General features: G+C 45.0%; 1 protein-coding gene across 1 annotated transcript; it reads left to right on the top strand.

Annotated features, from left to right (window-relative positions):
- Positions 1-1,271: 1,271 nt before the first annotated feature.
- Positions 1,272-21,387, top strand: LOC146868830 (histo-blood group ABO system transferase-like). The gene is made up of 2 exons (XM_085613859.1): positions 1,272-1,371; positions 19,834-21,387. The coding sequence occupies exons 1-2, from the start codon at positions 1,319-1,321 to the stop codon at positions 20,564-20,566; spliced, it is 786 nt and encodes a 261-aa protein (XP_085469985.1). The 5' UTR covers positions 1,272-1,318; the 3' UTR covers positions 20,567-21,387.
- Positions 21,388-22,854: the final 1,467 nt, after the last annotated feature.

Here is a 22,854-nt window from a genome sequence, read left to right as displayed (position 1 = left end):
TCCTATAATCCGCGATAAAAGGCTGCTATGGCTGTCTCATTTCTCCATGGACGAGAATGGAGCGAAGTTTCACTCCTGAGCCCGGCGCACAGCTGATTTCGTGATATCCACGCTTTTTTAATTTTTATTCTTGAAATGACTTTCCTGATGATAATGAATCCATGTACTCCAAATTTTTGATTACTTTTATTTATTGCTTTGAGTTTTTCTCCACTCGTGAGATACTTAAATCTTAAACTGCTTCTCATGCCACGAGTATGCCCATCCAAGCCTTTTCCCGGGCACGTCATAAGACATAAAACATCATCAGTTGTAAATCTTGTATGACCCAATGCATTTCGAGGTGCTTAAAAGCCCTTCTTCAGGGGTTTTCAACAATTAACAGAACATTGCTATTAAAATACTGTTTCAAGCCTTTGTCATGAACTATATACAATCCTACACAAGTCAATCAATGCCATGTAATAGTGCAACGCTTTCCCTCTAAATACAGAACTGTATTACTATCGCCGTTATGCCTGTGAACCCATTGATTAAACCTCCCGTTTTTAGCCTGCTTATTAATGCCAAAAACACTCTGTTGTTAACCTCTTCTCCTTTACCCGCTACTATCTCCCATCTATCGGTACGTTGCTTCTGCTCCTAAACCTTGCCGCTTACTCACGTACCTTAGCCACTTGATGTTGTAACGTTCCCTCTCACTAGCAAATCTCTCCGTCATTCGGTGTTCAAAATCACACCGGGACTACCCTTTTGATTTAAACCATGTGACATTGCCCCGCCTCAACAGCTTGACCTATCATACTTTGCCGGTAGACTCTGTTTTGAAGTTCGAGACTCCATACCCCAGAATTCACCTCTCGTTACATCCCCTGAATACGGCTTCCTAATTAAATATTCTTACCCCTTTTCTCTCACTTCTCCTGGGCCCATGATAATTCCAGCGCTTAGAACTGTACCCCGCCCTCCCTAGTGATTTTCTTAATAGCGCTGTACAGATGACACAATGCTTCTCAAATACATGAAAATGTTATCAAACTTGCATAATTTACATGAATGCGGTATTACACGAAATGTTCATGACCGTAAACTTGATTAATCCACATTTCAGCTCACAACATTCCCTCAATGTCTGAGATGTGTATCTCACGAGCGTTTTCATGTCCGTTTCAATTTGTTATTCATTCTTCCTCATAGGGTGCAACTTGCAATTAGGGCAGTCTAATGACAATATTGAACTTGAAGTCAAGCTGTTGAGGCGGGGCAGGTCACATGGTTTAAATCAAAAGGGTAGTCCCGGTGTGATTTTGAACACCGAATGACGGAGAGATTTGCTAGTGAGAGGGAACGTTACAACATCAAGTTGCTAAGGTACGTGAGTAAGCGGCAAGGTTTAGGAGCAGAAGCAACGTACCGATAGATGGGAGATAGTAGCGGGTAAAGGAGAAGAGGTTAACAACAGAGTGTTTTTGGCATTAATAAGCAGGCTAAAAACGGGAGGTTTAATCAATGGGTTCACAGGCATAACGGCGATAGTAATACAGTTCTGTATTTAGAGGGAAAGCGTTGCACTATTACATGGCATTGATTGACTTGTGTAGGATTGTATATAGTTCATGACAAAGGCTTGAAACAGTATTTTAATAGCAATGTTCTGTTAATTGTTGAAAACCCCTGAAGAAGGGCTTTTAAGCACCTCGAAATGCATTGGGTCATACAAGATTTACAACTGATGATGTTTTATGTCTTATGACGTGCCCGGGAAAAGGCTTGGATGGGCATACTCGTGGCATGAGAAGCAGTTTAAGATTTAAGTATCTCACGAGTGGAGAAAAACTCAAAGAAATAAATAAAAGTAATCAAAAATTTGGAGTACATGGATTCATTATCATCAGGAAAATCATTTCAAGAATAAAAATTAAAAAAGCGTGGATATCACGAAATCAGCTGTGCGCCGGACTCAGGAGTGAAACTTCGCTCCATTCTCGTCCATGTTATACAGCGCGTGAAACTAGGGCAGTTCACGCAACCCAGGACGCACGCATTTAGGAGTCATTGTCAATACGTTTGGAAACACGGAAGTATTTGTTGAAACAAGCTGTGCACGGCTACTTCAAGTTCAATATTGTCTCATCTCTCCAGCAACCTCAGCATTAATGGCCTGATAACAATGACGGTGGGACCTCCACCGACAGCCCTTTGGTGGCGGTCCCACTGCCATCTTAATGAACATTCCCGCCCGCAACATTAGGATGGCGGGTGGATGGGTGGTGGTCAGAGAGACCGACTGCCACAGATCCGATGGGCTACCGTCGGATGGAATTTCAATCCTTATAATGGTGGCGGTGCCTGCTAGGCACCGCTGTAGGGATTATGATGTCCCTACCCGCCGGCCGTTTCACGGCAGTTTATCCACCATGAAAAGGCTGGCTGAAAGGAACATTGGGGGCCTGTAGTGGACCCCCTTCTACCCTGGCACTCAGCTATGCCCCCTCTACATATTCCTGCACCATATGACAGGCACCGCATGGTGCCTGCTACGTATTGCAAGGATAAGTGTAATCTCTATTTTTTGTACTGCAGTGTGTGCTCTCCATGCCACCGGAGTCCAGCTATCCTGGCTGAAGAGGGGGAAACCCCGAAACCGGTCCTAGGATGCTTGTTTGCAGTCCAGGGAGGACCTGGCTTGGCAGTTCGGGCTGGACTGTTCCCATGAGGCACAGGGTCAACTGATTTGCATATGGCTAGATTCAAACTGAAACGGCATGGTGAGCAAACAAACGATGGATTTGGGCCCAGATCTCTGTACTGGGGTGAATGTATGACATTGTTCTGCATTCTGTCCATCAACTGTTGTTTTTGCATTTGTCACCCCGAGTGGGAAGGGTATGCCCAGCCGTGGGTCCCGTGCTCTCCATGCCACTGGAATCAAGCTATCCTGGCTGAAGAGGGGTGAAACCCCGAAACTGGTCCTAGGATGCTTGTTTCCAGTCCACGGAGGACCTGGCTTGGCAGTTCGGGCTGGACTGTTCCCATGAGGCACAGGGTCAAGACTGATTTGCATATGGCTAGGTTCAAACTGAAACGGCATGGTGAGCAAACAAACGATGGATTTAGGCCCAGATCTCTGTACTGGGGTGAATGTATGACATTGTTCTGCATTCTGTCCATCAACTGTTGTTTTTGCAGTAGCCCGCAGCACCTGCCGCAATACAAAATATAGACATTGCGACCGCTGTGGTAGCAGCCACATCCTAATGCCTATGGCGGGACCGCCAACAGCCAGTCGGAAGGTCCCATACACAAAAAGATGGAGGTCGGACAAAAGTCCAACCACCACAACAAGGAGGCCATAAGTTCTTCAAAACAATATATAATGCTCATGATCTGTAGAATCTTGTTCTAAAGTCGAATTCCATTATCATCCATCTGAATAGTCTGAAAGTGTCCTAAGATAGTTAAAAATTGTGACATAAGTTATATTTAAGAATGGGCTGTTTCCATTACCTAGTGGCATTGCCCACTGAAATGCACCTTTAGATAGTTAAGGCCCAATATAAAAATTTCATAGCTATCGTGAAGGAAAGTTTCAATTTTATTAAGGACGCGGAGGCGAGGATTATGCTTAACTCTTTCATTTATTCCACTCAGCAGCCTTAAACAACAACTTTATTCAAAGGCTACGTTTCCCATGAGTCTTTGCAAGAAGTCAACAGTATAACCATAGAGTAAGTCACATATAAGAAACATCAGGGAACAGCACTTCCTCTTTCTTCGAGCAAAACATCCTGACATCTGCTTTTCGTTCAATACTCTGGCTTTTGGTCTGATCCTGGAGATAAACTAAAGACAACAGCAGTGAATTCTCCACATATGGCACATGTTTGAAAATTATCCACAAGTACAGCCTGAGTAGTAACTGTCAAGATATCCAACAATAAACAAAATGCAGTCATCCATGTAACGATAGGTTCAGATCAAGTTAAATTCACTTAAACAAGTTTTAATTGAACTTTAAATTAGACCTCAATATTAGCATATACTTATCCAACACCAAAGACTCCAGAGGGTACCGGGAAGGTAACAGGTGCTGACTAAACGGGAGGGATAATCCTCGCCTCCGCGTCCTTGATAGAATTGAAACTTTCCATCATGATAGCTAGAAATTTTATATTCTATGTCAGGACAGGAGGCTCAGATTAGCGAGTTTAAAGCTCGTTGACCACCACAGAAGCCATGCCAGTGATTGGTTTAAAATAATGTGTTTTAAAAGTGGAATCAGAAGACCAATCCACTGCTCTGAGAATATCCTCTAGGCAACTCCACAGGGAAATGCATTCGAGGCCATAGCTCCCCTGGTGGAATGTGCTCTGAATGCAGAGGTAACAATATGTGCCTCTTGCAGCATCCATCTCACTCAGCGGGCAATAGCCATCGCCAAGACTGGCTTAAAAGGCATCTTAAGGGAAAGAAGCAGTTGAGCCATACCAGGTGGTCTATATTCCTCAGTCATAGACTCACAGGCCTGCAGACAGTGTACTACACACAATATTGGATGACCAGGAAATGTGGGTAGTGAACCACCCATTATATTGGATTTGGTGCGCCAGAAATAATGAATGACACCCCTTCTGGAGTGAACATACGAGCTGTGATAACTAAGGGACCAACATCAGACACTAGTTTGCACAATATTAGACTGAACAGGACTGCTAGATTACCTGTAAATTCCTTACAGGACAGATATGGATTATTCTGCCTTGACTGAAACAAATGGAGTACCACATTTACATCCCAAAGAGAAGAATACTTTGGCTCCGGTGGGAAAGACAACTGCATACCCCTCAGGACCCATCAGACTAGAGGGTGTTCCCCCTTCAGGAACATCATGGATAGGGACATGGCCCACTGAGATTGCTGATCTGCATGCATTGATAGTGGGGTTAAGCCAACCCTTTGTCCACAAATTTGGACAGGATCTTTACCCCCACGGCATCCCAACACAGTCGCAGACATCTGCTGACCATCTTCTCCATGCCCAGCCATATCTCTTGATAGTAGAGTCTGCCCAGGCTTTCCTGGTAAAGGAAGGTAGCTTGAGATGAAAGGCATGGGATCGCCCAACACCCCCTGTAATCATCAAACCCAACAGTCAGAGAGTCTGTTCCTGCACCAGTTAGAGCAAGTTGCCATGAAGGTCCATCAGAAGAAGAGGAGTCATGGGAAGTAGGGTTGGAAAATCCATAGGAAGTTCTAGAAGAACTGGATACCATATTTGTGATTTCCAAAGCGGTGTCACCAGGATTATCTCCATCTTCTGACGTCTGACCAACGCCGTGAGCCTGGCTGTCATCGAGAATGGGGGAAACGCATATCCCTTGAACTGACTATAATCTTGGAGGAAAACATCCGTTGCTTCCTTCAACGGTCCAGGCGCCAACTGAAGAAGCGAGAAAGTTGGTAATTGAGTTGTGACACAAAGTGGTGCACTTGGCATGGACCCCGCTGCATCATCAAGTTCTGAAAAAGAGAAGGATCCAGATGCCAGGCACTGTAGTTCTTTAGATGTCTGGAGTGCCCGTCCGCCGACTGATTGAGTTTCCCCGGCAGATATTCTGCCGTCACTGACAACTTGTGATCCAGGCAGTAATTCCAAAATTCGCTGGCCAAATTCACCAGGACCTTGGATCTTGTGCCTCCTAGGAGATTGATATATCTTACCGTTGATATGTTGTCCATCAAGATGGCACAAGATGCCTTGTTGGGCGCCAGACTGAATCGCAAATGATCCGGCGAGGAGTTCCAGACAACTGATGTGGAGAGACTCTTCTTGCTCTGACCACTGTCCGCCTGTGGTAATATCCCCACAGTGAGCGCCCCAACCTTCATGACTGGCATCTGGTTTTATCACCAGATATGGAGCTGCTCCAAAAATGGCCCTGCCATTCCATGCCTGCATATGATCGAGCCACCACTGAAGTTTCATCTGGGTTTCTGTGGAAAGAGAAATCTCCAGCGTGTTTGACAGGCCCCTCCTGAGGTGTTGCGCATTCAGGTGTTGTAGGACCCAGTATTGCAAGGGACCCGGAAACATCGTTTGGATCGATGAGGATAAAAGGCCTACAATCCGAGGCAGATGTCGGAGGGTTAACTTTTCCTATTGTAGTGATTTACCCAACTCCTCGATGAATCAGGAGTATCTTCTTTTGGGGTAGCCTGAGGCACTGGTACACCGGGTTGATCTCAAACCCCAGAAAGGTCCTCTGCTGTGCCGGCACAAAGTCAGACTTCTGATTGTTCAGTATAAAGCCTAAGTCCTCTATTAGAGACTGAGTCATATGAAGTTGTGAGAGTAACAGATTTTTCCTAGTGCATCAGAAGGATGTTGTCCAGGTACACTTTCAGTCGCGCTCCTCTTGACTGTAGCCATTCCATAACTGGCTTCAACACATTGGTGAAGCACCAGGGTGACTAGGACTGGCGGAACAGCAGGCATGTGCAGGGCTTGAAAAATTCACTCGGTATGGTGAGCCAGATTTAATCAGGTCGAGCTATTTTTAGGGCCTACTCGACCTTTCTGGCGAGTTTAAGTAGACAAACTGACTTTTGACCTCTGTCTTTGAAAGCGGAGCAAATGTGACAAGATAACAATATTTAAAGGCATAAGTGCATTACAGTTAGGTCGAGTAGATTTTTCAAGTTACTAGATCTGCAGGTCTAGTAACATTTTTATGATTTTTAGAGCACTGATATGAACTGAAAGATTAAGCTTTGCCACTTGAATTGTAGGACCTGTCTGTCGGAAGGAAATATTGGGATACTGAGGTAGCTATCCTTCAGATTGAACCGTACCAACTTGTCGTTGAGCAGAAGAACACCCCTTTCTCTAGAAGGTCCTGCACCTCTCTGCTTACCACCTGTGTCCCAGAAGACTGAAGGACGGGTCAGGAGTGTCGATGGGCTGTGCCGTAAAACTCTATGTGAAAGCCCTTCAAGGTTTGAAGCACCCATGTATCCCCCGTTATGAATGTCCATTGTTGGCTGAACCTTTGTAACCTTCCCTCCCACCCCTAGTAGGGAAGAATGGATATCTCCGGTGGTGCCAATTGGCACATTGCTGGCTCCGTTGGCATTTCCTTTGTAGCCACATCCTCTGCCACGACCTTTCGAGGGTCGTGGTCTTGAACATCTTGTTTGCAGTCAATGGGGGTTGGAGTTGTATGAGTGGCCGGAGGAGCGCCACCTTCCTTTTCCGCCCTTCCAAAAATCTGGTGGCTGAAAACCTTCTTGATGACCTGTTGAGACTTGTCCAGAGATTAAACGGTATTCACAAAGCGTGACAACTCCTTGATAAATGGTTGTCCGAAGAGACCCCCATTTGCCACCAGGCTGGTTTCAGTGGTGGCCAATCCGCCTAGCCTAGGTTCCATTTTTATCTACAAGGAACTGAGACGCTCCATTGATAAAGCGCAATTCACATTACCCATGAAAGAAAGGGCTCTCTGTGCCCAACCTGATAGAAATGAAGGATTGATCATCTGGGCTGACTCCCTGGCATCTTCCGCCATGTCCAATATTTGAGTAATCAGCCAAGACATCTAAGACCTTATCCTGACAGGAACGGTTCATGCCCTTGTGAGGGTCTTTGATGAACTGATGAAAGTCACCATTTTGGGGGTCGATGTCTGGGGTACTCGCCACCTTATTAGCCAATGAGGGCCTGGGGCATTCTGCTCTCAGGCATCCCCGGACCTCCTGGTCCATGGGTGTCCTGATGCGGCTAGCCACATGGCGCGCTACCTTTGGTGCTGGGAACTATTCCGCGGAGCGGAGTCATAGATGTTTTTTGGGTTCAGCATGTCTGGTAACCCTGCGGAGTCCTGGTCATCTGAGTCCTTTAGCTGTGTTTCTTGGCACCACCTTTTGGCTGCCAAGGTCTGCTCGGGTCTGGTTCCTCGCCCGAATAGGGGTATCGGAGTCGTCCCGGAATTACCATTTACTCACTGACCGGGGCAGACATTGTCTTTTGGGTGTAATCCGGCTGGGAAACATGCCTCCTGTGTGCCTAAACACCTTTTTAGGAAGGCTTGGGGCAGCTTCTCGAAGGCATCAGATGAGGTAGCTGTCTATCCAACATGTCCATTCTGTCTTGTCTTTGCCTTGCCCTTGGGGGCCCTCCTCGTGCCAGAAGGAGGTTCAACATCTCATCCTTCCCCAGATGGGGGTACTACCCGATGCCTCATCGTCAAATCAATAATGTGCTGGCTCAGGTGTAGAAGGGCCGAATAGACTGCCCTCTCTAGGAATGCATCTATGGCATTCACTAACTCTTCATGAATAGGAAGCAGAGACTGCTCCTCCTTCACGAACTCCCAATAGGCATCAATCTCACCTGCCATAATTGATCAGGTAAAAGGAAGTGGTCAATATTGCAGGAATATGTGTGAGTATCTATAAACAGTCCCTAGCCGACTTGTTGACAATTTACCTTAGCTACTGTTTTTTGGCAATCTGTATTCTGCACTGCCTCTAAATATACTGCCCTTTGAGAAGAGAATCGTTCCGCAGACGAGTCCCTTATCTGAGCAGTTAAACTATTCCGGAATGCGAGGAATGCCGTCCTCTTGTGACAGCCCCTTCCTGACAGCGGAAAAGGAAACTGTCTGGAGTGGCGAGACACACGTTCAAGAATCCTGGAAATGTGAGGGGAGAAACGTTCCTCCTACTCACAGGATGCGTGCTCCACTAGAGGGCAGTGTTGCCAGATTGGGCTAGATCATGCACAACTGGGCTATATTTTTCCGGTTGTGTGGTAAAATTTGGGTTTGTGCTAATTGCCAGATTATAAATAAATATACAACGCTCCAGCAAAGTAGTATGTTAAACCGCTTTATTAGACAAATATTTACTTGGCATACTGCTGCAACATCAATTCTAATGCATTCACCGCCTGCTTGACGCTGTCCCTGCCCCTCCTTCCCTAAAGTAGCAATATTGGGCTACTTTGGGCTACTTTTTGGTTGTCTTTGGGCTATAGAAAGCTTTTAAAATCTGACAACACTGCTAGAGGGGCGAAGTCACACAGAACGTCTTGTCGATACGAGATGTGTTTCACATGCGACCGATACCACTGCTATGTACACTGTCGCCTACTGTGTGGGTGGCTGCGTCTCCTTGAGGTCGCTATACCGAACGTCTCCCTCACTAAAGGGAGATGCGTCAGAAAAACTGCCTGTGTAGTTCTCCCAACACGAGGACCGCGTGCCCCCTAAAACAGACTTGTGGGGTCAAAAGTGGATAGATTGAGGTTTTCGCCCGCAATAACAATGGCGATTGTGATCATGGGAAAAAAACACCACAGTGAAATTTGATGAAGCCCACAGTGTAAACCCAATATGCAATATAGAGAAAAAGCAATTTTCTGGCTGCTGAGCAGCGAAAAAAGAGGAAGTGTTGTTCCTTGAAGTTGCTTATATGGGACTTACTCTATGGTTATACTGTTAACATGTTGCAAAGACTCATGGGATTTGTAGTCTTTGAATAAACGTGTTGCTTAAGGCTGCTCAGTGGAATAAATGAAAGAGTTAAGCATAATCTGAGCCTCCATTGCTGACGTAGAATAAACGCCATCTTTGTTTGATCTATGTGAAAGTGCATGGCCCTTGCCAAAAAAATGAAGTCTGCACTTGAAGAGAAAGGACTTAAAGATCTCCGGTATAGTTTTTCATGTGGAGCTAAAATAGGAAGTTCCAGAGCAGATACTATGTCATTGAATTATGAGAAGTACCAACTCTGCCTATTGCCCCTTGAGCTCTACTACTGGGACAGTAAGAAACAGCAACCGACGTGCTTGAAGTGCTTATCCCCTTAACTTTATTAAGTAGAAATTATCTTTCCTGTTGAGCTGATTCCAGATACTCTTTGATCTTACAGATTTACTGCACCGTGGCCTGCAAGGGATTTACACTGGAGACCAATTTGGACTGGGGCCAGTACTCTGTCAGTCAACCAAAAGAAACAATTATGAAATTTGATGATAATCCCAAGTTTTCACAATGAAACATCTGGCTAGCTCTAAGTGGCTACACAGAAAGTATCATCTGGGCAAGTATTGGGAAATGGATTTGCAGAGGTGATTCTAAGCAGATGTGGAGGAGAACCGGACTGGTCAGCAGCACGAAGAAGTTCCTGTCAATCAGGCAGCAGACACAGGAATTTTCTAGTGATGATCACGCAGGTAAAGATATAGGACAGCCAAAGGTAGAGTTTGACTAACTCTGTTCCTATCACACAGAATATGAGGATGAGGAGCTAGTGAGTGGTCATTACTCTGAGCGTACCAGCTTCTCCAAGACGTGAGATGTAATGAGTCAAGTAATTCAGCCTGTGGCACAGAAGGAGGAGCTCTGCAGGAGGAAGGTACAAACAAATTCACAGGGATGCATCAAGAAGAGAATGGAGTAATGAACCCTAAGGGAGACCAAACCCCAGAATGAAAATAATAACAATGTTGTTTGTGAGTCTGGACGCCAAGTCACATAATAAGCAAACTTTGCAAAGGCTCTGGTACCACCCACTTGCTCTACTTATTCTGACCTGGAAGAACATCGGAAGCGACCACATTCCCATATGACTTAAATGTGGTGCGCCCACATATGTCCACTGGTGCCAGTGTGACAACACATTGGCTGGCACCCTTGAGCCTGCTCTGACCTAACATCACACAAGGTAGAGAAATCCTGCCATATAGTCAAAGAAAGTACAGAGCTGATAGGTGCTCGCACACAGCGTGTATATGTTAAGCAACCACAAGAAAGGTTTTAAGTCTACACTCTACACCTTTACAAAAGTCAAAATAACCCACCATTCCGTAATTTAATATCCTGGAGAAGGTGTGGGATTTTATAGTGTGTTTGAAGAGTATAGTGCTTTTGTAACAAGTGCAAGTCACAAGTGAACTCTGTGTGCACAGGATGCAGGGAATGGTCCACTTAAATGGTGAATACAGGAGGAAAGGGATGGGATCCAAAGATATGATTAAAGGATGTACTATGTGCATAATACATCCCACCTACAAAATGATTAGTATATATTGAATATATTGCACAGCTGGTGCACAGCCAAGATGGTGGCGGTGATGGGAGCTACTCCGCCGAGCTCCTGAGCCTGAACTCTATCCTGGGGTTCCACTGCACTGCACTTTCTTACCAGATTACCGGGGGCTGCCTGGGAAGGGGTGACCGGTCCTGATGAAGGTGACAGCGGAAGGGGGCCCTGCATTTCATTTCGTTACATAGTATATCATACATTCATTGTGTATAAATCCTATATTGTTTTTCTTCTGAATAACAGCAATACAGCTATCAGTAAATACAATACTGTTGCAAAGAAAAAATCAAAAACTGGACAGCAATTAAGAAGCAGCATTCCTGCATATCCCCTGGCGTCAGGGCCACATGTGGTTGTACAGTTTGTTTTGAGTCGCATCCTTCTCTAGTTCTAGTCATAGCTTTATTCGATTTCAGTATACAAATCATAAAAGCACATGAAAATTTAATACATACAATTAAACTCAATAATACAGATCAAAATATATAACAATTTAAGTGATTCATACTGGGACTAACTCTTTAAATAACATTAATTCTGCACTTCAGCTTGCGTTAGTACAACAGCATAGTAGAGTGATCTTCTTTACAGTTCGAGTCAGATTTAAATTTAAGCCATGGAAAATCTGCATCTCATTGTATATTTCAAAAACTTAGATACAGCACTTATGGTCATTTCATCTTGTAGTAAGAGCAACTTGAAGAAGGCGGGTCTACACTGTCTCAAACCCCAGATCTTTAACAAAGGTGTTAAATATCTATTCCTCCCCCATACGTAAACTTTACAGAATAAAACACAATGGATTGTTGATTGCGTGGAAAGGTCATCACACGGGCATTTGATTAAGTTTTTCGACCAATCGTTAGTGGCTGGAAAGGTTAACAACCTAAAATAACTACCAGTTCTCAGCCGAGCTAATAACATTCTATTATAGCTGGATTGCTCGGGAGATAAATAGAGCTGCAAGCCAGGTCCCTGCAGCAATGAATAATGTTGGATAACAGATGCCTTTTTCCCCTCCACAGCCCAGCGTTGATTTTCCAGGAAAGCAAGGCAACATTCTTTTAGTGCTTTTCTGGAAATTAAAGATAATGAGGAGGGTGTGTTGAAACATTCTGGGTGACCTAAGTTTGTTAAAAATTCCTTAACCCCTTCTGTGCCACGCCCTTTCCCCTGCTGTGCCGGGCGTTTCATTAGTGGGCGGGTTTCATGACGAGATAGTCTCGTCATGGGCACAGCGTGACCGTGCTCCATGACGAGACTATCTCGTCATGGGCACAGAAGAGGTTAACATAGGAAAGCCACTGGATATTTGTGGCTCCCTCATGTTTGATGCAGTCCGTAATAATCGCCCTGTTAAAATCAGTTGCCACAGAGGTCCAAATCATGTGCCATAACAGCACCGGACTTACCCTAATTAGGTCTGATATGTAAACCAAAGGAAGCTCCTTGTGGCAAACATGGGTGGAGGTAGATTTGGGGACAGCTAACAAATATCGCAGGAAAGAGTTTTCCTTTATTTGAATTCCCTGACAGTCTGCAACCCCCCAAATACCGGCCCCGTAAGTAGCAGTTGACACACATTTGGCCTTGTAAATATCGATCAAAATACGAACAGGCCTACCCCCCAGTTTGTTAACGAACTGTTTCACTGCGCCTATAGCACGTGCGAATGCTAGGTTCCTAGTACTAACAGCTGTGGTCCGGGTACCTCTTTTATTAAAAACAATCCCTAAGTATGAGAAAGTACTAGTTAATCCTATCTTAGACTGTTCTAAAAAAGTATTACAAGAAATCTTATGTTTTGATGAGCAGCACATGGTAAAGGTTTTCCCGATGTTAATTTTTAAGCCCCTAGATCCCATAAATACTGAGAAACTAGTTAACGCCTTCTGAAGACCTACTTGGGTTCTTGCCATTATGACCGCATCATCTGCGTACAATAAAATGGGCACCGCGAAACCATCAATTTGGGGATAATCTACACCTAATTTAATTAAATAATCTGCCACACTATTAATATACAAATTAAAAAGAAAGGGTGCCAGAATGCAACCTTGACGAGCACCTTTCATTATTGGAAATTTATTTGTGCATTCGCCTTTCTTTCCATAGCGCACCTTTGCCCCTGCCCCTCTATACAACTCTTTAAGAAAATTAAGAATATTTAAATCAATGCCGAGCCCTGTTAAAGTATCCCACATAATATCATGGCTCAAACAGTCAAAAGCTGAGCTAAGGTCTATAAACGTCATAAATAAATTGACCTTTTTTGCCACCGTGTATTTGCCAATTAACATAGCCAGATTTAATCCTTGTTCGACGGTTCCTAATCCTGACTTAAATCCATACTGGAATTTGGAGAGGACACCTTCATCCTTGGCCCATGTTTGCAGTCTATTTAATATAATTCTACCTGCCACTTTCATCAAGGAGTCAAGTAGTGAAATGGGCCTATAACATTTGGGGTCGTTTCGATCTCCCTTCTTAAATATGGGCACTACTATCGCTTCCTGCCACGTAGGTGGAAATCCTTTTTTGTTGCAACTATTAAGCATGTTCGTCAGGAGCGGTGCCCATAAGGAGATATTATCCTTATAAATGTCTATTGGAATTCCATCTGGTCCTGGAGCTTTACTGTTAGAGCTTTCTAGTTCCACCTCTGAAATGAAGAAAAAAATCCCCAAAGGAAACGAATCAGAAGGGACAGGCTCTGTAACAGTCAATGGGCCAGGGCCAGAGCTTTCTGGACTGGCCAGATCGTCTTTCTTGTATAGCTCGGTGAAGTGATTGACCCATACAGGCTCCTCTATGGCGATCTCTACCAGGTCAGATTTCCTTTCAACAAAAAAAAGGGCATTTACTGCTCTCCAGAAGGCAGTGTTATCTCTCAGGGAACACGCCTTTAGTAGAGCACCCCACACAGCCTCCTTCAACTCTTTTCTTCGTTTATGTAGGGTAGATTTATAAGCTGTTCTAGCAGATATTATCTCTTGCTGATTTTTGGGTACTTTTTTTAGGGTCTGTTTTAAGTAAGAGTGCACTTTGCTGCACTCCAAATTAAACCAGCCCTCAGCCTTGTGTCTCTCACCTTCCCGTAGTATTCCTGTCAGTTTGCTGCCAATTTGTACTGTGATCTTCTGGAATGCTGTGATAACCGCAGTTGGATTAGGGTTTTCCTCAAGACACGTCATAAAGTCGTTAAAGTGGCCCGCTACTAGACTCTGCAGGAAGTTTAAAGGGTCGACTTTACTCCATTTTATTGCATAGCCATTGGTTCTAGCCAACGATATGCCGTGACAATATAAGTTTTCAGCTACATTAGACATTTGTCTACAGCTCAACCCAGTATCAAAGGTTGAACTAATCGGAAAGTGATCGCTAAGTGCAATGTCCTCTGTTTTAAACGACAGGACACTGCAGTGGTTACTTGTGGTAACCAGCGTATAGTCTATGACAGACCGCAGACCCCGCCCATTAAAGGTGGGTTGAAAATTAACCTGGGGATTACAAAACTCGTTCGTAAATCCTAAATCCCACTCATATATTAAATTATTAAACAAATTTCCCAGCATGGAGTGCTCAAAATGTGTACAAGGATCACCCTTAAGATTGACCATTCCACATATTCCTAAATTACTGTGGGGACATAAATGGCAATTAAAGTCACCCGTCACTATAATGCACCTTTCATTTTGCGCGGAACCTGTCCCGCAACATAAACAGTTATTTAATTCTTCCAAGACCCTTTTTTGGTCATCCTTTGGAATGTTATTATACAAATTAACAAGGGTGATATGCTGATTTCCTCCCACCTTAAAGGAGAGTACCTGATAATAGTTGTACCCCCCGGTGGTCTGACACTTAATGGTCAAATTGGCAGTATTTGAAATGTAGGTGCAAAGCCCGCCAGAGCATCTGCCCCTCCTGGTCTGCAGCGCAGTAGAAAAATAAGTACGGTGCCCGGCTAGATGTATTTCGAACTCTTCCCAGCACTCCTGAAGGCAAATTACATCAAAATTGTCAATGAAAGCCAAGAAGATGGGGTCCTTTACCTTATTTAACAATCCCACTATGTTCCAGGATAGGAGAGCCAACCTCCCCCTTTGATCGTCTGGTAAGGTCCTTTGGGCTGATTCAGTAGCAGCACAGTTGCCTATTTCCAGGGATGCAGATACAACGCTATCTCCAACACCCCCCACTGCTGTACTTAGGGATCTTTGTTGAGCTAGCACTCTTTCTTCGCCGCCACCAGTATGATTAATCACTACACACTCTAGTCTATCTGGCCCCTTTACCAATGGACAGAAGGTGGTACTGGCCACAGCTACGTCTTTATCCCTATTCTCAGGGGAAATTATTAAATTGCTGTAAGCCGACTGATTAGTTCTCCCATTAGGCTTACTAAACCCCTCCCAACAACCATACAGGGCCCCGGTGATCGGTGACCGTCAATCAACCATCTCCAGGCAACTATACCTGTTGGCAGTCGGGATTCCTCTCCAATTATCCCGAAATATTTCGTCCCTAACAGGGTGCCCTCACCACTCCCCCTGTCTCCTCCCCTCTCTTGGTGGCCTACTCTGCGCCAGTTCCTATCATAGTCTGGGCCAAAACGACTCCTGGGAGGATAAAAAAAGGAAAGTCGTTTTGTTTCAATGCCTTCATTTATGCCCTGCATACCCCATGAACATATATGGTCGACCGTACGTGGATCCTCAAAATTGACCAGAACACAGTCTCCCTGGGTTGTTTTCCTCCTGTGCCCCACCCAGGGCACCCTACGCACCATTAAGATGTTACTCGACCGGTGGGGCGGTAGCGGTCGGTTGATATTAAGCCAATGTTGGACCTTGTTCTTTAATGTCCAACTAGGTTCCTCAGTAAAATCAGCCAACTCTGGGACCCCGGTCATAACCACCACAAAAGGGCTTGCTTCCGGGGACAGATTAACAGCTAGTTTACCCAGTGGAGCTCCCCAGTTACAATCCCTGTTGGGGTCCAGTCCGGAGGCCTTAGATATATTATCCTCCTGTCTAGTGTGCACAATAGGGGTTTTAGGATTATCTACAGTTTTCTTCTCTGGGGGCATAAGGATCTTCGGTTTTGCGTTTACCACTAGTGCAGGTGTATTTTTCGCTGGCAAGCCTACTAATTTGTTGTTATTTGACTTACTGCCCCCTGCCTTTGGTACCCCAGGATTAGAAGGATTCTTAGAGAAAGCAGTCAGTTCAACTAACTGCTTTTCTATGCACGCTAGTCTGGTCTCTATCGGGGAGAGATACATTTTGAAAAGCTTCCCCATTCTTTCTAAGAGTTGGCTATCGGACTCATCATCATTACTATTTCCAATTAGACTGACCGATGCCTCTACACTTCCTGAACCCAGAACCACATTACTCGCATCTATATGCATAGGGTCACGCCCTCTCTTTAATTGTAGTTCTGATCCCTCCCCATGCCTTTTTGATAACTCACATATCCCCTTATCCACTGACGCTTTTATTTTCTTTGTTTTTTTAGTTGTTTTCAATATAGCGCCCTCCCTCCTTCCCCTCAACTGCCTAATGCTTGTTTCATCTGGCGTGGGGTTCATCACTAATTCCGGGGTCCTTTCTAATGCCGAACTCAAATGTGAATCGGATAGGAGTTCTGACGCTGACAAATCTACCACATTTTGCAATCTATGCACGTCTGCGTGGACTTCTATAGGATCTGATTCTTTAATATGCTCAGGGGTTCTAGCTGTCGCGAGATGCCCCAAGGACGATCGCTTAGCCAATGCTAGATCTTGGGACACTCTTCGTTCCATGAGGGCAATCCCTTGATCTATGACTGAGTTTGCCCTAACGATGAAATTATCTAATGGGCCCGTTATCTGAGCTCCTCCCATGGCCATTTTGCTCCTGCTTCCTCGTGTGGACATAATGGTACAATAAGTACGCACAATTACTGGGCAGCTCTGTTTTGTAATAAATTACAAGGAATGAAAACGTACGTATAACCACACGGTAGCAGGGGTTAAAGGGGGGGCCCCGCCCGGCCTTAGTCGGACTTTAACTGGCTTAAACGGGCCCGCCCGGGCTTCGCCCGGCGGACGCCCGCGCGCGTCCCAGCTGCGCGGGGAAGGCGGAGACTAAATAGGGATAGATAAAGGCGGGAAGAGGGCCAGCTGCGGCGTATCAGGAGCCGCTGGGCAGTCTGTTCCTCGCAGTCCCGCTGGCAGGAAAAAAGTTCGTAGTCCAGCCCAAGATCGGAGAGACGTCCAAGCAGGTAATCCCGATAATTTATGCAGTCCCAAAGCTCAGGGTCAATGCGGCAAAAAGGAACTTCTCCAGTAGCCAAGCACGAGCGGCACCCGCGGAGCGGGGGCCGCAAAAGGTCTTATCCTTGCCGGTGGTAGAAGCGGGAAGAGGGCCAGCTGCGGCGTATCAGGAGCCGCTTGGCAGTCTGGTCCTCGCAGTCTCGCTGGCAGGAAACAGGTCGTAGTCCAGCCCAAGATCGGAAAGACGTCCAAGCAGGTAATCCCGATGATTTATGCAGTCCCAAAGCTCAGGGTCAAAGCGGCAAAAAGGAACTTCTCCTGTAGCCAGGCACGAGCGGCACCCGCGGAGCGGGGACCGCAAGAGGTCTTATCCTTGCCGGTAGTAGAAGCGGGAAGAGGGCCAGCTGCGGCATATCAGGAGCCGCTGGGCAGTCTGGTCCTCGCAGTCCCGCTGGCAGGAAACAGGTCGTAGTCCAGCCCAAGATCGGAGAGACGTCCAAGCAGGTAATCCCGATGATTTATGCAGTCCCAAAGCTCAGGGTCAAAGCGGCAAAAAGGCACTTCTCCAGTAGCCAAGCACGAGCGGCACCCTTCTCATAATGAATGTATGATGTACTATGTAATGAAGTGAAATGCTGGGCTCCCATCCCCTGTGTACCGCCCCTAAAACTTAGTGTGATGGTGATTATGTCTGTAAGGGGGCCCCCCCCTTTCCTCCCAAAACCAAGGTTCTGGGATTCTACCCATGGTGAGCAGCCCGTCTACCGCATCGCCCAGTGGCCCAGAGACTTCTGTGTTAAGTGGTGTTACCTTGACTATTAGGGGTACCTCCACCACTTCTCATCTGCGTGACTGGGGTTCCAGTCTGTAAATTGGGATCAGACCACGCTGCCACCTGTCCGGGGGGCTGTAAATTACTCAGCAATAATTCCACATCTTCAAATCTCGTTCGGCGTTTTCATCTGTACGGACTATACGCAGATGTCTCTCCTCTGCCACCCCCCATTCACTCATATATATTATCAATCTGGGCAATCTATGGGGGGAGGGGGGGCACAGGGTGCATCCAGTGAATCGCTATGTAGCGTCTAGTGAGTACTAGTCCTAAATTTGAAAACTTCTGTTGCATTCAATTACGCCTCTTTGGGGGCGGCAAAACCTCTAAAAGGCAATGTTGAATGGTTTCCTCAACACGGAGTCCAGTCGCCTCTCGAAGGGCCTCCAATACACCCGACCATTCCTGCTGGGGTCGAGGGCGATCCCACGTCACATGAGCAGATGTGGCTGGCCCGATCTGAGAGGGGTCATGTCAGTGCGATGCAAATAATGAAGCTGTATAAGCTTGAAGCGGGCGCTGCTGCCCATCTTTTCCATTCACTGTCTGTGTACAACAACCCTGTAACTGCGGCTTTAAAAAAATGTTTAACCGATATGTATTGATAGCATCTTAAAGCCAGCCACATCAAGTATCCGCCACAGAAATGCCCTCAATGTTGTCATAGGTGACTCTGCTTTTTCTGTGAATATATATAACAATAGGGAAACTATATTAAAATGCACACATAAGGAATTAGGGCCCACGTGCATCAAAGCAAAAACCGGTCACAAACGGGCAGATTCCCAGAATCTGCCCCTTTGCGACCGGTATTTTTGCATTTGGGATGCATCATTCCAAATGCGTCGCAATTTAAGTAATCTCTAAATTGCGATTACATAAATTGCGATTGCATTTAAGGAATCTCAAATTGAGATTCCTTAAATGCAATGCACTAAAGTAAAAAAATTAGCGATTTCGCTAATAGGGGGAGAAAATTACCATGAAGTTGAACTTCATGATAATTTGCAAAAACGTTGAAAAATGCACTAAAGTGCATTTTTCAAAGTTCCATTTTACACACACACACATGCCCTTGGGGCATGTGTGTGTGCAAGATGTACTCATATGCAGATTTCAGGGGTGCAACAGGGTGTCCTTTTGACACCCTGACACCCTTGCAATTGCATGAGCAATTTGCGATTCTCTAATTGAGAATCGCAAATTGAGAAGGTCTTCCCATTCATTCCTATGGGCCTCTATGCCCATAGGAATGAATGGGGAGGTATTCCTTAATTGCGAGTCACAATTTGCGAGTCGCAATTAAGGAATGTTTAGAAATCGCTATTTTTTAAGCGATTTCTACATGCATAGCCTTTTGCTATTCCCTATTAGCGAATCCTTATTTTTCGCTAATAAGGAATCGCAAATGGCATTGTTGATGCATGTGCCAGATATTTGTTTCATGTGTTAGGAACTGTGCAAACATCTAAAAAAGCTGTATTTGACCTATTACGATGCTAGAAAATAAGTCAATGAATCTTGAAATTGTTGAGACGATTGCACCTCACGTATTGTGGGTGCCCTTTTGGACCCAGGACCTGCTGATTGTGTGCTTATCTACATCTTTTTGTTCTTTTTTCAGGTATACTGTCTTTCTCCAGAACTTTATTGAGACAGCAGAGAAGTTCTTCATGGTGGGGCACAAAGTGAACTATTATGTGTTCACGGACCGGCCTGATCAGATACCCGAGTTCACACTGGCATCTGGACGGAGGCTGGTCATCATCGAGGTCTTTGGGTACAAGAGGTGGCAGGAGGTGACCATGAGGCGCATGGAAATGATCCACAATGCCTCCAGGGAGACCTTCATCAACGAGGTGGACTACATTGTGTCAGTGGACGTGGACATGAAGTTCACCGACTGCGTTGGAGTGGAAATACTGAGCGAAAGGTTTGGGACTCTCCACCCAGGTTTCTATAGGAGTCAGCGCCAGCATTTCACCTACGAGCGTAGGCCGCAGTCTGAAGCCTGCATCCCGGGAGAAGAAGGGGATTTTTATTATGCTGGGGGCTTTTTTGGAGGCTCAGTAAGAGAAGTCTATCAACTCACCGGCCAGTGCCACAAAGCCATGATGCGTGACAAAGAAAGAGGCATTGAGGCCACCTGGCATGACGAGAGCTACTTAAACAAATACTTTTTACACCATAAACCCACCAAGATCTTATCCTCAGAGTACCTGTGGGACAATAGTATGGGGTCACCGGCTGTCCTCAAGAAGAAGCGTTTTATGGCAGTTTGGAAGAACCATGCAGCTATCAGAAACAAGAGAGAATTCCAGAGAAAAGAGCGCAAATTCAATATAAATGAAAAGTGAGCTGGGGACAGGCATCATAAGCGAGGGTACAAAATGCCTTAAGCCGAGAACATTCTGGGACTGCATCTTTCAAGGAGCACTCAGTGTGCTGTGTTACATCAAGTTAAACTCTTGCACTAAAATTATATATTTGTTACTTTTACATTTTTTGGAAGGGTTATTGCTTTGGGGATATAGATGAAGGGTTAGGGAGCCTTTCACAGTAACATGATTGAGTACTGTATTTTTATTTGTTTTATGGTGGGATTAATGCCCGAAATAATTTTAAATTCTATAACGGAAAGTGTTGACCTGTGTAATGTAGGACATTCTCACTGGAAAAACTGATGGAGAGAAGATTGCTTCTTCACGCTTAATATGATGATGAAACTGCTCCCAGTATAGTCAACCCTGTTGGGGGTAGAAAATCTTTGGGCATGGAGAGAGACTTCACTAACAAGCATTTACAATGCAATGGTCTCGGCACATTCAAAAATATACTCAAGTATTTGAGCATTTGAAAGGAAAGGATCCAGCAAAACAGGTTACTTGGTAAAAAATGATGAGATCGACACAAAATGCAGATGAATGAGTTCATGCATATTATGAGATATTAATACAGATTTACAGGCAACACAGTTGAATGCATGATACATCAAAAGAAGGAGCGTTGGGGTTTGTTTCAGCTTTTGTGTTGGGTTTAGGTTCGAAGTTGAGTTAATTGATTCAGCAGTGTGAGGTGTTGCCAGGCAAAGTCATTGGATGAAATATTTGTGTATGCAAGCTATTTTAATGATTATTGTGTCTTTGAAAAGAATTTCCATAAAGAGAAGTTGAGACTGGTACAGACTAATTTTTAGGTCAAGCATGGGCACCGCATGCTGTATTTGAGTATGGACTTGAAGCCCCGCCCACTCTCCGCCCATATTTGTCATTGGCTTGTGTCATTGTCCTTTGTGAATGCTGGCTTCCGATTGGTTAAAAGCTTGTTAGTCCCTCCTTAATACCGTCTTATCTTCATTTGTAACCTTCCATGAGGATTGGCCCTTTTTCTTCTGTTGTTACATGGTATGTCTTATTTAGTCTATCAGCACTATTTTCTTTAATGAGTTTCTCCTACTGCATGCAAGACATGCTTTTCTGCATTCATCGTGCCGTGCCTGCTTTCACTTTCCCAGCAGTATGGAACAATAGCAGCCGCTTCTTTGAAATTAAATAGGTCTCGCATTTACAAGAGTTTGAGCCATATGGCATTGTACATGACAATGCCTTTTATTTATGTGATTGATATTCAAAACAGATAAATAAAAAGCATTGTCATTTACAATGCCAAAAGCTTAAACTCTCACAAATCGAGACCTATTGCATTTTCAAATGCTTGTTTAAGAAAGGCATTCAGGAGTTTTCCAAGCCCCGGGTTTGCAGGAGTAAGAGAAAATACTTCTTGAGGTAGAGGTAGCGGTTTTAATACTGATGCTATTAATGATCAGTTGAAATCTGGAGCTTGTCACGTTTGTGGTAAAGAAGGCCATTGGAAAATAATTTGCACATTTAATCTAAAACAACGTGTAATCTGAACACAAATGATGCCTAAAATGATTCTCATCTAGCAGAGTATGTATGAAGGAACCCCACATGCATTTACCATGCATACCTTTACAATCCAATGAGTACCATGACTGCGACGTTACCAGGTGTTACTTTACCACACAAGTCATTACAACGACTTGCCTTGGGGGTGGGGTGAGGACTCGAGGTGCTCCCTCAATGCCAAACTCGCAGGTTCTCCACCTCATTTAGAGGTGGGAAACCTCAGGATTTCTTATGAGGAGGCGTCTCTGCTGATGGAAGCCCTTGGCCTAGCAGTCTATCCACTGCACCACCAGGTCACAGCAGCGGTGCGACTTAATAGAACTGGTTTTCACCTCCCGGGACCACTGTGCGCACCAGGACCAAAACATTATAGTGGCCCACTTGTCATTCAAGTATGAAGAAAATGCATCTGTTGCACTGGTGGATGCACTTTCAGCACAGAGATGCAGGGAGAGACAGTGGAGAGCAAAGCATGAGTTGACAGGAGAAGCAGATAAGCCAAAAGTAGGAGAGCAGAAAAGGCAAAGTAGAGGGCACAAGGATGGGGAGAATGACAAGGAGAGACCCTGCTGACGTTTCTAATGGTTAATGCGAAGTCCAAGCTCTCGCCAACCTTATGGAGTTAGGCATGCTCTGTTTTGGATTTTGACCCGAAATCCTTCCGAAATGGGTATTTCCATACATACTCATACAGTATACATACATACTCATCCTAA

The sequence above is a fragment of the Triturus cristatus genome, chromosome 1_2 (genome assembly GCF_964204655.1).
Source record: "Triturus cristatus chromosome 1_2, aTriCri1.1, whole genome shotgun sequence".
Classification (NCBI taxonomy): domain Eukaryota; kingdom Metazoa; phylum Chordata; class Amphibia; order Caudata; family Salamandridae; genus Triturus; species Triturus cristatus.
This window is presented reverse-complemented; position numbering and strand designations above follow the sequence as displayed.